The 16396-nt window shown below is 44.1% G+C and overlaps 6 protein-coding genes across 8 annotated transcripts; 3 read left to right on the top strand and 3 right to left on the bottom strand.

Moving 5' to 3' along the window:
- The first annotated feature begins 573 nt into the window (after positions 1–573).
- PpD3 (protein phosphatase D3) lies at positions 574–3719 on the top strand. The gene is made up of 8 exons (XM_002137376.3): positions 574–874; positions 1124–1365; positions 1425–1575; positions 1632–1753; positions 1812–2082; positions 2145–2595; positions 2657–2738; positions 2808–3719. Exons 1-8 carry the CDS (start codon positions 685–687, stop codon positions 2865–2867), a joined length of 1569 nt encoding a protein of 522 aa, XP_002137412.1. The 5' UTR covers positions 574–684; the 3' UTR covers positions 2868–3719.
- Positions 3684–7429, bottom strand: Tti1 (Telo2 interacting protein 1). The gene is made up of 6 exons (XM_001358557.4): positions 7147–7429; positions 6589–7087; positions 5427–6533; positions 4974–5366; positions 4244–4917; positions 3684–4180 (listed from the first exon to the last, which is right to left on the bottom strand). The coding sequence occupies exons 1-6, from the start codon at positions 7329–7331 to the stop codon at positions 3799–3801; spliced, it is 3240 nt and encodes a 1079-aa protein (XP_001358594.3). The 5' UTR covers positions 7332–7429; the 3' UTR covers positions 3684–3798.
- Positions 7430–7497: 68 nt separating this feature from the next.
- On the bottom strand, positions 7498–8910 carry Rpt3R (Regulatory particle triple-A ATPase 3-related). The gene is made up of 2 exons (XM_001358556.5): positions 8289–8910; positions 7498–8233 (listed from the first exon to the last, which is right to left on the bottom strand). Exons 1-2 carry the CDS (start codon positions 8818–8820, stop codon positions 7560–7562), a joined length of 1206 nt encoding a protein of 401 aa, XP_001358593.3. The 5' UTR covers positions 8821–8910; the 3' UTR covers positions 7498–7559.
- Positions 8911–9474: 564 nt separating this feature from the next.
- Alg12 (Alg12 alpha-1,6-mannosyltransferase) lies at positions 9475–12262 on the top strand. 3 transcript variants are annotated; one of them, XM_015181799.2, is made up of 7 exons: positions 9475–9738; positions 9816–9979; positions 10053–10185; positions 10243–10416; positions 10472–10625; positions 10688–11059; positions 11115–12262. In XM_015181799.2, the coding sequence occupies exons 2-7, from the start codon at positions 9848–9850 to the stop codon at positions 12205–12207; spliced, it is 2058 nt and encodes a 685-aa protein (XP_015037285.2). In that variant the 5' UTR covers positions 9475–9738; positions 9816–9847; the 3' UTR covers positions 12208–12262. The 3 variants fall into 3 exon arrangements, with proteins under 3 accessions (XP_015037285.2, XP_001358592.3, XP_015037284.2); XM_001358555.5 differs by having other exon boundaries at positions 9475–9979; XM_015181798.2 differs by lacking the exons at positions 9475–9738; positions 9816–9979 and having other exon boundaries at positions 10049–10181.
- A 327-nt stretch (positions 12263–12589) lies between these two features.
- Mpi (mannose phosphate isomerase) lies at positions 12590–14118 on the top strand. Its single transcript, XM_033376411.1, has 2 exons — positions 12590–13317; positions 13369–14118. The coding sequence occupies exons 1-2, from the start codon at positions 12741–12743 to the stop codon at positions 13980–13982; spliced, it is 1191 nt and encodes a 396-aa protein (XP_033232302.1). The 5' UTR covers positions 12590–12740; the 3' UTR covers positions 13983–14118.
- A 39-nt stretch (positions 14119–14157) lies between these two features.
- Snap24 (Synaptosomal-associated protein 24kDa) lies at positions 14158–16087 on the bottom strand. The gene is made up of 2 exons (XM_001358553.4): positions 14599–16087; positions 14158–14537 (listed from the first exon to the last, which is right to left on the bottom strand). The coding sequence occupies exon 1, from the start codon at positions 15751–15753 to the stop codon at positions 15118–15120; it is 636 nt and encodes a 211-aa protein (XP_001358590.1). The 5' UTR covers positions 15754–16087; the 3' UTR covers positions 14158–14537; positions 14599–15117.
- Between the last annotated feature and the right edge of the window lie 309 nt (positions 16088–16396).

The raw sequence follows: 16396 nt of genomic DNA, 5'->3' as shown, positions 1-16396 counted from the left end.
CCCGTCAGATCTGGTTATTTTTACGACCAGATGCGGGAATTGTGGATTTTTATAAATGTGTTTGGCTTTTTTTCTACAGATTGCATAAAGTGGCCGGTTCATCATTTTTTTTTTAACGATATTTGCCAATACCACCACTATTTTACCAGATTATTTCGAAATTCTAAAACCTGACTTTTTTACTTTTTTCCGTCAACAAAATCTTGTGCTCAAAGAAAAATGATTTTTTTTACATGGCAGCTGTTGCACTTCAAATGCTATCATTGCTATCATAAAAACAGAATTAGGTGTACTAGTTTTTATTTTAATATACGGTATGGCTTGCGAAGACTTGAAAAATGCTGTTTTGACTACGAAGTGCCACATAATTACATAATCATGATTGGTACGATGCGAATCAGAAGCTAGCCCCACAGAGCTGGATGGCTTAATGAAAATAATATAAAATACATATTAAATATCACTTTAATACAAAATTGTTAACACCATAATATACATTTTTATTTAATTCTTTTTTTAATTTTCAGCTTTTTTCGCTTTTTTCAAGTTGGAAACAGCTTTTATTTCTGATAGATGTTGGCAGCACTGCACAGCACTAGCAGTATTCAACCTGTCGTTTGCCAACCCTTGAACATTTTCAGACAGTAAATAACTTTTAGAAAATCACTTATTACAACAAAAGATATGTCTTCGTCCAAGCTAGAAACACAGCAAGTGGCTGGCGAAAGCTACCAAAAACAGCCGGGCGCAGCTAACGCGGAGATTACGGACAGCAAGGAACCAGAATCGGTATTAGAAGAGGGCGGCCCAAAAAATGATCAAGATTTTGCCGCGGCCGAGCAGTACAAAAATCAGGGAAATGATTTGCTCAAAAGTAAGTGACACACTTCAATTTATAACATACACCGTGCCATTCCCAGATTGCAGAGTGCATGGACATCCATATGCGTTGCAAAACCATACATTCCGAGTACCTTTTTCAACCTAACCTGAAAACAGGAACAAAAACTATCACTGTGCTATAATTTACAAGTCCCCAAGTTCCAAGCGCCTAGCATATCATGAGAGAATAATTAGTAATGTTACTGACCCAATTTCCTTCGATTTCCCAACATGTGAACAGCCAAGGAATTTACAAAAGCCATCGACATGTATACCAAAGCCATAGACCTGTATCCCAACAGCGCGGTTTATTATGCCAACCGATCGTTGGCTCATCTGCGCCAGGAAAGCTTTGGCTATGCCCTGCAGGACGGTGTGTCGGCGGTAAAAGCAGATCCTGGATACCTGAAGGGATACTACCGTCGGGCAGCGGCACATATGTCGCTGGGAAAGTTCAAGCAGGCGCTATGCGACTTTGAATTTGTAAGTAGAACCTCGCCAGCAAAGTTCAACATATGAACAGCCGTTGAATATATTTACAGGTAGCCAAGTGCAGACCCAATGACAAGGATGCTAAGCTCAAATTCACGGAGTGCACGAAGATTGTGAAAATGCGTGCCTTCGAGCGGGCCATTGCAGTTGACAAGCCCGAAAAAACGCTCTCAGAGATGTACAGGGACATGGAAACCATAAGTAAGTAGCCACTATTAGTATTATGTAGCTAATGTATAATTATCTGGGCATTCCAGCTATTGAGGATGACTACAAAGGACCACAACTGGAGGATGGAAAAGTAACCTTGCAGTTTATGAAGGATCTGATGGAGCATTACAAGGGACAAAAGCGTTTGCATCGCAAATTCGCCTACAAAGTGAGAATGCGTAAGACAAGGCACATCGAAAACACGACATAAATCCCTCCCATTTTAGATACTCTGCGAAATTGATACTTACATGCGAGCCCAGCCCTCTCTGGTGGACATCACTGTGAAGGATGAGGATAAGTTTACGATTTGCGGTGACATACACGGCCAGTTCTATGATTTGATGAACATATTCGATATAAATGGTCTGCCATCCGAGAAGAATCCCTATTTGTTCAATGGTGACTTTGTGGACAGAGGCTCCTTTTCTGTGGAATGCATTTTCACGTTGTTTGGCTTCAAACTGCTTTATCCCAATCATTTCTTCTTATCCCGCGGTAAGTTTTAAACTCATCAAAAAGTCAATTAAGTCCTCTGAACAATATCCTACTGATTCTAGGTAACCATGAGAGTATCAATATGAACCAAATGTACGGGTTCACGGGCGAGGTAACAGCTAAATACACTAGCACCATGGCGGACATATTCACGCAAGTGTTCAACTGGCTGCCACTGTGCCACTGCATCAATCAGAAGATACTGGTGATGCACGGCGGCCTCTTTTCCTCGGATAATGTCACACTGGACAACATCAGGAGAATCGAGCGAAACTGTCAGCCACCCGAGGAGGGACTCATGTGCGAATTGTTGTGGTCCGATCCACAGCAATGGATGGGCCGAGGGCCGTCCAAGCGCGGTGTCGGCATACAGTTTGGCCCAGATGTAACTGAAGCATTCTGTAAGCTGAATAACTTGGACTATATCATACGCAGCCACGAAGTCAAGGATATGGGCTACGAGGTGGCCCACAACGGACAATGCATCACCGTCTTCTCTGCCCCGAACTATTGGTAAGTAATCAACGCTTAACCTTTTTCCTAAAGACAAACTATGTTCTTATATTCTTTTTAGTGATACTATGGGCAATATGGGCGCATTTATTACAATTACGGGTAACGACATGAAACCAAATTACACATCATTCAAGGCTGTGGTAAGAATTAAAGCAAATGTTCTCAAAAAGTCGTTTTCTTGACAATATTTTTTTGTTTATTTTGTTTAGCCACATCCCGATGTCAAGCCGATGGCCTATGCCAACAGCTTAATGCACTGGCTGGCGTAGTCATAGAAGTCGAGTCAGTTCCCAAATAACTACAATAGCTAAACACATACTTCCTCACACACAAATACACACACACATCTGCAAACAAACAGCTTGAGAACCCACACAACCACAGAGCAGTCAGACAGCTTGCAACGAACAAAGAAAATTCAGAAATAGGATGCAGAGGATTCTGGAGATGCTCAATAGACTTTTATGCACACACTGCAACGGGCTGATTCACTACTTAAGTGCGACGAGAGGCGTAAAAAGAATCACAATTACACAAAAGATTCAAACGGAAACAGAAACAGCAATCATTTTATAAAATTCAGCTATATTTGATACAGATACAGATCGAGGATGTTATAGTGTATAGTGGCTTTAGAAGTCGGATGCTAAGTTTTATCGGTGCCAAGCATCTGCGCGGTTGCACGTACGAGTGTAAGTTGAGAAGGAAATGAGAAATGAAATTAAAATGTTTGTTCATGCATAGCATTTAGTCATTGGCCACCAAAACCCCAGTACAGTATACATATGCATACATAAATATACCATACAAACAAATATATTAAATTCAATTCGGTTTTTGTTCTAAATGCTCCTCCTCCTTCCTCCTCCAACAACTGTGTATAAATTATTTTTTGTTTTTTTTTATCCTTGCCTTGTTTATATTATAAAAGTCACTTTAATAAACATATTCAAGTTACAGAGATATCTCCAGTCAAATCTTTTTCGATATTTTCCTCCTCCTTGCGCTTGAGAAGAGAGAATCAATCAATAATCCAAAAATATTATTACCATAATTAAATGTGTATCAAATATGTACTATCTGATCCGAAAACAATGCATTAAAAGACACTTAGCATTAAAGCCTGTAATGTTAATCGAGTGAACAGAATACAGAATAGAGCAATTGTGAAATAATATAGTTAAAGTGTTCTGTTCTTTATTACTGCAAGTCTGCTTCGCTGGCTATTCTAAAGCCCATGGAACCAAAGATCTGGCTGACATTTGTCTTGCTATCTTTGAGGTGTGCCCGCTGGAGCAATGTTACATATACAAAGGGGCCATTATAGACAGCCAGCTGGAGGAAAAATTTTCGTGCCAACGTCTGCAGCTCTGGGGGTTGGGCCTGAGACAGGTACAGCGCCACAGTGGTCAGCAGATCGTGCAGATGTTTCCCTTCCAGCTGCAAGCCTAGTATAAGGTCTCCCAAGCTCTGCAGCAACAACAGTTGCAGCTTGTACTCCTGAGTTTGGGCTAGCGGGGTTTCGCTCTTGCTATGCACGCTGGCCACCTTGAGGAACTGCTTCAGTTGAGGTATGACATCGCTAACAAGAGAATACACAATTTTGAGGATTGCTAATTTTAGACAAGCTTCTATTTATGCTCACCTGAGGCTTCGTTTCGCTATAAAATCCTTCGCATGGATCCCAAGCAGATGCAACAATGTGAAACAACGGTTCAGCACCAAGGCGTCCTTCTGCCGAAACTTCTCCACGAGCGGCCGCCAAATGAGATGTACTAGTGGCAGGAGTTCGTTCTCATAATCGGCCAGAAGTGGCACACCACTGGCAAAACATTCCAGGGCGACAATCTGCTGCGACTGCTCAGCAGTCGAGACAAACTTTATGACTTGTCCTAGAATATCTTTTATGATTTCAATATGTCGTGGTAGAACGGGCTTTATAGGTTCCGGCTCTGTATCGGACTCCGGCAAGTCTTCCGCCACCGGTTCGTCCATGTTGATGTCGGCGTTTTCATCTTGTAGGAGCTGTGGCTTTTCAAGAACATGAAGCCAAGTGCTCAACACGCTCTGATCCTCATCAACCTGCATGGGTGGCTGCTCGGCATTAATCTCCGCCGTTGTGTTGCTATGCCAGTGGCTGACATGCTTTAGGAATGCATTAAATACGCGCAGATAAGACTGAACATTGCCCGTCTGATGAGACTTGGAACACTCCTCGCGAATGGTCTGGAATATGCTGTCCAGATGAGGAACATTGAGCCGGCTGCTATACTGCAAGACCACGGTGAGAATGTCCACGGCAGCGGTGCTCTCTGGTGACTGGAAGTTCAAAAAATTAGACACATTTAAGAAGGCGATTGGCATCGATTACTCACCCTCTTGAGCAAAGCATTTAAATGAAAGGTGATATAGTCTGTCGAGCACTCTATGAAATGCGAGGGCTCTGCGTATTTTAGTGCCAACTGCATGGACACAAAGGCAAATGTGGCTGCATGGTGGACGAAGGTATTACTGCTGGCTAATTTTAGCAGCACTCTGTGCAAACTCAAGAATATATGGCGGTCGAAGGTGTCGCCAATGAACTTTGCGCAATGTCCCACCGCATCCAGAATTAGGCAAGTGTGCAGCACATTAAATTGGGCATCCGCAATGCTCACACGACTGTGGACAACCTCAGTCTGCTCGTCATCCGAATCACAGTCTTGGGTACGCACCTCGATAGCGGACGAGTAGAGACCGGGTGTGCGGTCCTCAAACCATTGCGTGGGCTTAAGAAATTGACTTGTTATTGTTTCTCTCGTTGTTTAAGACTTCACCTTGGTACCTACCTTGTCGACCTTGAGGCGCCAGGCCGCGTCCGGCTGCAGTGCCAAGCTCCAGTGTTCGTCGCGGAGGATCTGCTCAAGCAAAAGTTCAGCCAGAACTAGGCGACTTTCGCGTGCTGTCTTTGCTTGCGGCGACACCATCATTGTTAAGAGTAAAATAGACTCATTCATGGCCGAAGATCTCTGCAGTACTAGATCCTGGCAGTAATCGAAGATGATCCGATTTATGGCCGGCTCAGCGCCCAGCAACGCTGCAATGTCCGATAGAATATCTACAGTGCGCTTTGAGCTGACATGCTTGAACTGACGCCAAGGCAACTTCACGAATTCGGCTGCCAGCTCTTTGGATTTTCCGTCTTGGATGCGACGCAGTGAGTACTCCTCGTTCAAAAGATCGCGGGTTGTGCGCATATCGAGCGCTGTTAACAAACATGTAACGAACATTTCAAGGTTTTTTGGAACCAGGAAAAACAACTGCAGCTTTTCCGCATTGACGTTGCGCAGAAATCCCTTCAAGAAAAGCAGCTCAGCGAACTGCTCGTTGTCTTCACCGCGGTGCAAAACGCGTGGCCATTTGTTGAGGTGGGCATCGAGCAGTAGCTCTGCATTCTCATCGAATATATGCTGGCTGTTGGGCTGCTGCTGCAGCTGCAAAAGGGTGTCCTTACACAACTGGGATATCTTCCGGTCGTCGTCCTCGGAAAGGGCCAACACGCTCTCCAATATATGTATAAAGTTGCTTCGCAGATTGTGGGCACAGTCTGTGAGAAGCAGGCAGCACATTTCAGCATAGGTGCTGCGCACACTGGGCGACGTGTGGGCACGCAGGATGCTCGTTTCCACAAGAATAGGTCGAATGCGTCGCGAAGTGGCCATCACCCAAGAAAGAGAACGCCGGTCCTTCTGCATTTGATGCAGGCGCTCCTCTTTCTCTTCGGCCGTGGAACTCTTGTTGCCAAAATAGTTGTACTCGCAGGCCTCAGCCGGACAGTCCTTAGAGTTGTTGAACAGATTTCTGAAGGCTTTCACGTCATAGCGCAGCTTTTTGAACTCCTCAGTAGTTTCTTCAAACATGATGCAGATGATTCGCCCCAATGCCTGAATAGACATCTACGAGGAACCAATTGAATATTAATTCGTTTTTTTAGGGCCAGCGCATACTTACCGATTTAATGGTCTCGCCGACTTTTTCATCTTTCAAAGACGCTTTAAACAATACAATAAGAACTTTGGGTAGGAAAATGAATATTGTATTTGCCACCTGGCTGCGCAGCACCACATCGCAACGATCCGACTCATTGTGGACGTAAAAAAGGACCATCAGGCATTGCAGAGCTGCCTTGACTAGCTTACGATATTTCTCAGCCTCAATGATTTCGAGCAGCGTGAGCAATATCTGCCCAATGACCACTACCGTCTCGTTTGTGTAGAATGCCTCAAGCACATCCGTTGTACAGCGACTAAGTGCCTCGTGTATGCATAGAACTGCGGCCAGCTTAATTTCCTCGGAGAGATTTGGCCGCATGACGGCTCCTTTGGAGTCTCGTATTTGTTGTAGCACCACGACCAGTATGGAGCGCAGCCCCTTCTCATCGGCCAGATACGAGTGCGAGACTATGTTCCTCAAGCAGTTCATCAGGCCGGTGCGCAACTCCTGGCTCTCCCTATGGTGAGGAGTAAACACTATATAACAATGCTTTGAAGCAGATGTGGAGTCACTTACCCGGTTAGATCATTGAGCTTGACCACCAGGGGAACCACGGTCTGAACCTGGTATATGCGCATTTCCCCAAAGTTGAATCCCTCGATTTCTCTTTCTACCAGCGACAACGTGTCCTTTCTGGGGTCGTTAATAAAGCCTTCTATTGCAGGCTTTATACGAGTCACATACCTCTCTAAGTGCATCATTTTGGACACTCGCAGTTGCAAATGCCATTAATTGGACCCGGCAAATCAAAACAAAAATCGCACAATTTTGAACAAACAGCTGATCTGTTCGCCATCGAACCCACGCCATTGCTATCGAAAGACAATCGCAATTTCGCGCCTTCCTCCCAGACACCGGCGGGAACAATTTAAAAGTTTCAACGAATGCGCTATTCGCCAATTTATTATTATTGTTAATACATTTGGTTTTTAATTGTAGAACTCGTGCTGGGCCTCATCCTTGCGCACGCTTGCTTTGTAGCCTTTTTCCAAATCCTTTGCATTGACGACATAACGATTCTCACGAACGGCATGCATGCCGGCCTCCTGGCATATGGCATTAATGTCTGCGTTGGATATCTTGTCGGGACGTGCTATTATGTCCTCCAAGTCAACGTCCTCCCCCAGATTCATTTTGGAGGTTATGGTCGTGAAGACCAAACGCTTCTGACGACGATCTGGCAAGGGAAACTCTATCTTACGGTCCATGCGCCCCGGACGGAGCAGAGCTGGATCTAGAGTGTCAGCCCGGTTAGTGGCCATAATCACCTTAACGTTGGTTGTTTCATCGAAGCCGTCCATTTGGTTGAGAAGCTCTAGCAGTATGCGCTGAACTTCGCGATCTGCGCCCGTTTGTGCGTCAAAGCGCTTGGTGGCGATGGCATCGATTTCATCAATAAAGATGACCGACGGACAATTCTGCTTTGCCAGGCGGAAAAGGTCGCGCACCATACGTGGCCCCTCGCCCAAGTACTTCTGAACAAACTCCGAGCCCACAACACTTATAAAGTTGGCGGTTGTGTGGTGTGCCACAGCCTTGGCCAGCATAGTCTTGCCGCATCCCGGCGGGCCGTAAAGTAGGACGCCACGAGGAGGGTCAATGCCTGAGGTGGACAATTCAAAAGTTAACCTACAAAATAAGTTATGATATGTACCCACCAATTTGCTTATAAAGATGAGCATGCGTGAGTGGCAGCTCAACCGCCTCGCGAATCTCTTGCTTCTGCATGTCGAGACCACCAATGTCCGAGTAGCTCACATCGGGCTTCTCATCCGCCGATAGCATAGAGATGGTGCTGTCAGCCTCTGGCGGTACCAAATCCACCAAACAGTTGCTCTGCTTGTGCAGGGCCACCGATGCCGACGGCTTCAGTTGCTCTCTATCAATGGTAGACAGAACACGGACATAGTAGTTTGAGCCAGTGGTAGAAGCTACGATGCCATTGTTTGAATCAACTGGCTCTAGAAACTGGCCAATAACCAAGGGTACTGCTTTTATACGCTTCACCTCCTCCTGGGCGTGTATGAATTCCTTCTTCAAATTACGTTGCTCCTCTATAATGTAATCTTCTTGCACCTGGATAAGCTCCAACTCCATCTGCAGTTTCTTGTATATCACATATAGATCCTTGATTTCTAAACCTGCGTAATTTTGCAAATTCTTGTTGTGAAACAATGCGAGGTCTTTCATCGTAATTTTTTTTTTGCAGTTTCCAGAGACAAGATGAAGTAAAGAATGACTTGAATATTTGAAAACCAAAATGGAGATAGTGGCGCCAATCGATAGTTGTGAATAGAATGATTCAAAAAATCGATAGTATCGATAGTAACTAGAAACGTTTGAAAAGCTATTTTTCAAGCAAAATTAGATAAATCCTTATTTTTTAAATCGGTCATCTATATGGTGGCAAGGCTCATTGTTGAGCGATCTGCAACTATCAAAAGCCTTTTTTTATTTCTCTTCCAAAAAGAAACAGACCTGCCTGCCAACATTTAAACCTTGAACAATTTATATGCGAACGTGCTACTTTTAAAAAAGATAATCATGCTCAGCCCAAACTTGAAATTTTCTTGGCTCAAGCAGTCTTGCACAGTTAAATTTAAGCAGTAGGCAGTAGGAGTAGGTGTCGTTTTTAAAGAATTGTCAGTTACAATAACACCCACTTGACCAGATCCTTTCGCAATGAGTTGCCTATGTTTTCTGATTAATGAATAAAGAGATCTTCAAGTTTTTCGGTTGACATCACTGCACTTTTCAAAATCCAAGTAGAGGCGGGGTATCATGAAACCATCGATATTAGCACAAAACATCGATACTATCGATTGTGCCATCGATAGTTTGACACCTCTAAGCTATATCACGGACCTGTTGTTTTGTTCTTGTTCTTGTTGTGGTTGCTGTTTCGTCTTCTATTTATATATTTCGATTTATTTTGGAACATTTGGAACAACTCCATATAAGCCATATATGTATTTAAATGCTGGTTTTTTGCGAATGCCCTGTAGAATAGTCGTTGAAGTGTAGTTTGTTCAAAACAAAGAGCGTGCGATACCGGCCGGAACCTTGGCTATTGATGATAGAATCATCATAACAAGACAAGTCCAAATTGTATATATATCTATAAATTGATGTCAAAACAAACATGGCCATTATGTAATGGTCCAATACTGACTCCAGCTTTTAAGCATTTTTGATACACCAACGACGATACCGAAAGATGGGCGTGGATATGCTGGTGCTTCTGACGGCGGCGGCCCATCTGGTCTACACGCCCTTTACCAAAGTGGAGGAGAGCTTTAACTTGCAGGCCATGCATGACATTTTGTACTTGCGCAGCAATTTCACTCAGGTAATCAAACGTAAAAGCTACTTAATACCCCATTCGAATCACTGATATACGTTCTGCATCTCTAATCCATCAGTATGATCACCATGAGTATCCTGGCGTAGTACCCCGCACCTTTATTGGCCCGCTGGTGGTGTCAATGCTGTCGGCACCATTTGTGCTGCTCTTCGAGACTCTGAGGCTCAATAAGTTCTGGGCACAATATGTAGGTAAAAGCATTTTGTACATTAAAATGTCGCCTCTTTTAATTCTCGTTCCTATTCCAGTGCGCCTTGTGTTAGCTGGAGCCATTTCCCTAGCTTGGAACAACCTGCGTCAGGCTGTGACAAAGATCTACGGGGTGGAGGTGCGTCTGTGGTTCACGGCCATAACAATAACGCAGTTTCATTTCATGTTCTACATGACGCGTCCACTGCCCAACATATTTGCTCTGCCCATAGGTAAGTATTCAAAGTGCCTGTATGACCAATTAACTAAAAAATGTTGATGTTACAGTGCTCTATGCTATTGCTTATTGGATGCGCGGCCAACAGAAGCCATTCATTGTGTGCTCTGGCATTGCCATACTGGTCTTTCGATCGGAGTTGGCCCTTTTTTTGGGACTACTGCTAGCCATTAACTTACTGCAGCGGCAGCTGTCCATTGATAGGTGTGTTGATGAATACCTATGTCCCTAACTATTGACCATCTGACTATTCGCATTATCCTAAGGCTGTTGAAGATTGCTTTGCCAGCGGGCGTTTGCATTTTGGCCGCCTCAGTGCTCGTGGACTCTTTCTTCTGGCGGCGCCTGCTCTGGCCCGAGGGTGAGGTACTATGGTATAATACCATTCTTAATAAGAGCTCAAACTGGGGCACGTCACCGTTCCTTTGGTACTTCTACTCGGCCCTGCCTCGGGCTATGGGAGCATCGTTATTATTTGTGCCAATCGGTTGTGTCCTAGAGCCCAGAATTCGTCCCTTGGCTTTGTCAGCGCTGGTTTTTGTACTGCTCTACTCTGTACTTCCCCACAAAGAGCTGCGTTTCATCATATATGTATTTCCTGTGCTGAACATAGCCGCAGCTTGCGCCTGCCAACGCATGTAAGTGAGAAAAACTACTGGGACATTACCAGATTTATTGTTCTTCTTCCCTCAGATGGATGAACTGTGCCAAGTCGACGTGGCATAGCTGCCTGGCTTTGGGGTCCGTCGGTCATCTTCTACTAAATGTCTTTGTCACCGTGTTTTTGCTTGTCATTTCGGGAACAAACTATCCGGGCGGAGCGGCCCTGTCTCGGCTGCATCGCTTGGAGAGCGCCACCCCTAATGTGTCGGTACACATTGCCAACTTGGCTGCCCAAAGTGGAGTGTCCCGTTTCATGGAAATTCGTGATGAATGGACCTACAGCAAGGATGAGTCTATGAATTACACCCAAGCTGAAATAGCCAGATATACCCATCTTTTGGTGGAAGCCAAAAACAAGCATAACACGGAGCTATGGTCATCGCTGCAGGATGATTTCGACACCTTGGAGTTTGTCGATTGCTTCAACAGCATCGGCATACAATACAATTCCCTGTTGCCGGTTCGAGTTAAGACAAAGCCTTGCATAGGCATCCTCAAGAAACGGGCAACGACGCCGCCGGCAATACTGAAAGAGAAAACCAAAACAAAAGTAAAAAAGACAAAAGTGCTGGAGCCTAAACCAGTAACAGCAGATCCAGTGCCTACAGTGGAGATCCCCAAGGAAAATAAAGTGCCTGAAGCCAAGGAGGACCAGTTTCTAAATCTGGATGATGATGACGGCATTGTGGCGACTGTGGAAGAGACCTCCATTGAGCTCAATGCCAACATTGATCCTGAGGTTGACACACCCGATGCTCCAACTAAGGAGATCAATTTTCTGGAACTACGAAACCTGGCCCTGGGACAAGCCTCGCGAACATCGCGGGCGGCAACCAAGCTGAAGATACGCCAGATTATCGAGCAGCACTATCGCGCCAAGGGCAAGGATATCGAAAACGACTCCTCGGAGACGATGCCAAAGACCACAGGTGCCACTGGCGGGCGACCAGGAATAAGACAGTCTGTAAAATCAATAATTAAGCAGGAAAAAATCAAAGAGATGATTGAGCAGATTGCAACAATGGACCTCACGCGCATCTGCGATTTGGAAAAGACGTCAACGAAGGACTGTTTAAAACAGGTAATAGACAAAATAGACGACGAGAACACGAAAACCAAATGATTGACGATCGTGCTATAATAGATATAAATAAAAGTTTATAATTGTGTGTGTTGGACTTATAAAAAATAAAAAGTTAAATCTTAATTCAAAATTCGATAGCATTAACAGTTTCTAGGTTGTTTTTTGTTTTTTTTTTAAATGAATAATGTGGCAACTCTTAAATAAGTGGGCTGCCAGAGGGTTTGTTTACTTATCTAACAAAATTATATATTTTCATGATCGGAAATCAAATTACCCGATTTCGATATTTGATTTGATTTAAAATAACAAATAAAAATAATAAACATATCTAGCAACGAACTATATCACAGTTGTACCACCCTGTCAGAAAACCCACCAACGTGGCAACTCTGAGTCTTGTTTTTCATTTGACATTGGAGAAATGTTGTAAAATTTTTGGAAAAAAAAATCAGCTGTTTTTTAAAAAATAAAATAAAATATTTATATAAAGTGCAAGGTCGCAAAATGACGTAAAATGTAAATTTTTTTTTTAAATGTAAAGTAAAGTTGCAACACAGTCAGGGCACACGAAAATGGAGCTTACTGGATGGGTAAAAAACTATGATTGGGGACGCAAGGGGATCAACTCGGCCGTCGCCCAACTGGCCATGGCCAACGATCCGGACTTTACGCTGAATGAGGAGGAGAGCTATGCGGAAATGTGGATGGGCACACACATCTGTGGGGTGTCTGTGGTGAAGGAAACTGGCGAGACTTTGGATCGGGTGCTGAAAAAGGACTTGCCGTACCTGTTCAAGGTGCTGAGCATAAGCAAAGCTCTGAGCATACAAGTTCATCCAAATAAATGCGAGGCCGAACGCTTGCACAAGGAACGTCCAGAGATCTACAAGGACGACAATCACAAGCCAGAGTTGGCCATAGCTTTGACCCCGTTTGTGGCTCTAGTTGGATTCCAGCCCGTCGAGGACATTCGAGACTTTATTGACGAGTTCCAGCCCCTTTCAAAGCTCATCGGTAAGGAGGCTGTGGATAAACTGCATCAAAGTCCCAGTTCCGAGACCCTTAAACTGTGCTACGAGAAGCTGATGAATTCTAAAGAGGCTGACGTGGCCAAGTGCATTAAAGATATAGCCAAAAACTATCAGAGAGGTAAGTTCAACTAAGACCAGGTAGACCCCCAGGTAAACCTTTTTTTTACAGAACTGAAATTCAATGAGCTTCTGAACGTGTTCAACAAGGTAAACGCGGACTTTCCTGGGGATGTGGGCGTGCTATCGCTTTTCTTCTTGAATCTGGTACACTTGCAACCGGGCCAAGCCATTTACCTGGGTGCCAATGAGATCCACGCGTATCTGGACGGCGACTGCGTCGAGTGTATGGCCTGCTCGGACAATGTGATACGCGCTGGGCTCACGCCAAAGTATAAAGACGTAGAGCAGTTGATAGCCTCTGTCATCTTTGAGGGCGCAGACGCTGGCCGCAAGCTCTTCTTGCCCTATCACATTGACGAAAACGTCCAGGTGTACGTCCCACCCGTGGACGACTTTGCGGTGATTCATGTGGCCATTAAGCATACCGTTGAGAACTATAAGTTGCAAATTCAGCCATACGGATCCATTCTAATAACGCTTGAGGGCTCGCGCACATTGCGGGTGAACACCAGTGCCGGCCTCAAAGAGATTGTGTTGACGCGCGGCAGCATCGTTTACATTCCAGTGGAGGCAGCGCCGGAAATTGAATTTGCCCCAGCCGAAGATTGTGGCGAAAACTTCACCTGCTATATAGCGACGTACAACTATTTTCGAGTGGCATAATTGTAATCCAAATCTTCTGTAAAGTGCAATAAATTCATTTGATTTCATATAATTGCAATTTAACAGCTATGAATGTAAGCTATGTGGCAATAATAGAAGCAATAAAATAAGTTATCTAATCAGTATACAATACGGACATTCATAATACATACATTAATTAACGAGCAATATCTTGCGCACAAACAGCTTGGTTCAGCATATTTCTTGAGACAATTCAAAACAACAATTTCCATTTACTTAAACTAGTTGGTTGAAACTGGGCTGATGTCTATGTTTATTTGGGAAATAATTAAACTATATAATTGTACGATTTCCGCGAAGTTCAAATCTCAATTCGTATTCATTCAATAGAACGTTTTGGACCAAACATTTCAAGTGATCAATTCAATAAACAAGGGGTCCCATTACATGTATCTAATGTATAACAAACGATTCATAAAATTGGCTACGATATGACACCCACCACCCCTTAAATTTGCTTCATATCCTCCGCATGAGAGCAAGTGACTTCAGATGCCGTGCCTGTGGGTGGGATATCGGGGGCTCGGTTCGGGTCTACGGGTTGTACATAAATACATCAATAGTACATTACATTCATATTTATCTCAATAGTTACATTTATAGTATAGTATGTGTAGGTTTGATTATTCCACAAGTTCCATAGGTAAAATGCCTCAAAAAGTGTGTACCAAAAACAGAGTACATTATAAGGTAAATCTCAGTAAAATTGGGCTCCGCAACGCTCGGGTCGGTTGCTTTTGTTTGTACACATGTATAGTAATAGTAACAGTAGTAATTGGGCTTTGCTTTTCGCATAAATGTACATTTAGTAGTCGAACGTAAGTAATTGGTACCTTCAGTTGGTTGTACAAAAGAGTGCTTGTATAGTGTATAGATGGGTTTGTTGCATAGTATAGTCCTGTTTTTCTTCTTCTACTTGTATATGTATATAATATATAGTATAAATATCGGGGTAGCAACCACTGGCTTCTACAACTGCTACAGTTTTGTGCCCATAACATTTGCTTTTCTTCCCATAAGGGCAGAAGTAAAGAGGGGTTCGAATTAATCTGGGGGATTGGGTTATCGGCTTGGTTATTGATTTGAGATACGAGTCCGTTTTCTTTGTGCATATTTAACTCTTGAGCAGGTTGTTTGCGCGCTTGTTCACGCCATCCATGCGAACGTTGTTGGCATCGCCCTTGGCGTTGATACGATCGACTTGCTTGTTTTGATTCTCCAGCTCAGATCCCATGTCCAGGGCCATGTTTCGTAAGTTGCCCAGCATTGAGTTCACTTGACCCAGATTCTCGTCCATTTCATCCTCGCGTGCATCGTTGGTTATTCGTGCCACATAGCCAGACTGTGCAGGTGCACCCATGCCACCGCGCTCGCGCTCATCGATCACTCTCTGGGGCTGACTGGCCACAACTTTGCCATCGTCGTTGCCCTTCCAGGCGCTGTCTCCATCATCTTTGATGTTCACCTTCTTCCAGGGTATTACGCAGATGCCACAGCACTTCTCCATTCCGCTGAGATTCTTTTCGGCCTCTCGCATGTCAGCATTGATGCGGTCCATTCCCTCCTCGATGCGATCCAACTGCTCTCCCTGATCATCAAGGGCTACCAGGGTACGAATGCCCGCCTCCTTGCTTTCGTCCATGAGACTCAGCATGCGGCGGGTGCTTTCCAGCGATTCATCTGCCACTGTAGCTGACTTCAGCTGCAGCTCCTGGAGCTCTGTGCGCGGTTCGTTCTCCACAGCAGCCATTTTTAGACTTGATTGCCTCAAACTGATGACTTAACAAGTGGGTGCGACTTCGACGTTGTCTAGTGTTTGGGGGAAATCTGTGTTCCCAGTGAGTCACACACAATCAAAAAATCCCGGATGCTTGTGTCGACTGTGTCTGTACTGGTGCGCAGATATGTGGTTCGGTAGGTTTAAGCTCGTTTGTGGACTTACAGGAACTTGTTATCAAAATTCAGCAACAGTATTTACTTTTAATAGATTTTGGCAAATAAGATTTTTCTCCTCCAACGCGAATTTTTGTATATACATCAACAGTGGATTTATCGGTATATCGGTCTGACCACCCGTCTGAAAGAAACGAGCTTAGCCCACTTAAGCCCCATTTATTTAAACATAGGTTAAGCGGCCGAAAATAATACATTCATCTTTACTTAAAAAAGGACCATGATATCTTTCACCTGAACTGCGCTAAAATGGTAAAATTGTTATTATTTTCGGTGATATACGAAGATACCCCTTGGCCAACAAAGGGTTAATCGCTCTCCGTCAAGGATTGAAACCATATTCCTTGATTTGAATATTCGATTTGATATTACTAGCTAAATAGGACTCGCAGCGCTGTGCACATATTCTATTGATGAATTAATTTCCTACAAGATTGACT

The sequence above is a fragment of the Drosophila pseudoobscura genome, chromosome 2 (assembly GCF_009870125.1).
Source record: "Drosophila pseudoobscura strain MV-25-SWS-2005 chromosome 2, UCI_Dpse_MV25, whole genome shotgun sequence".
NCBI lineage: Eukaryota > Metazoa > Arthropoda > Insecta > Diptera > Drosophilidae > Drosophila > Drosophila pseudoobscura.
Note: the sequence above shows the minus strand (reverse complement) of the source record. Positions and strands in the feature narration are given on the sequence as shown.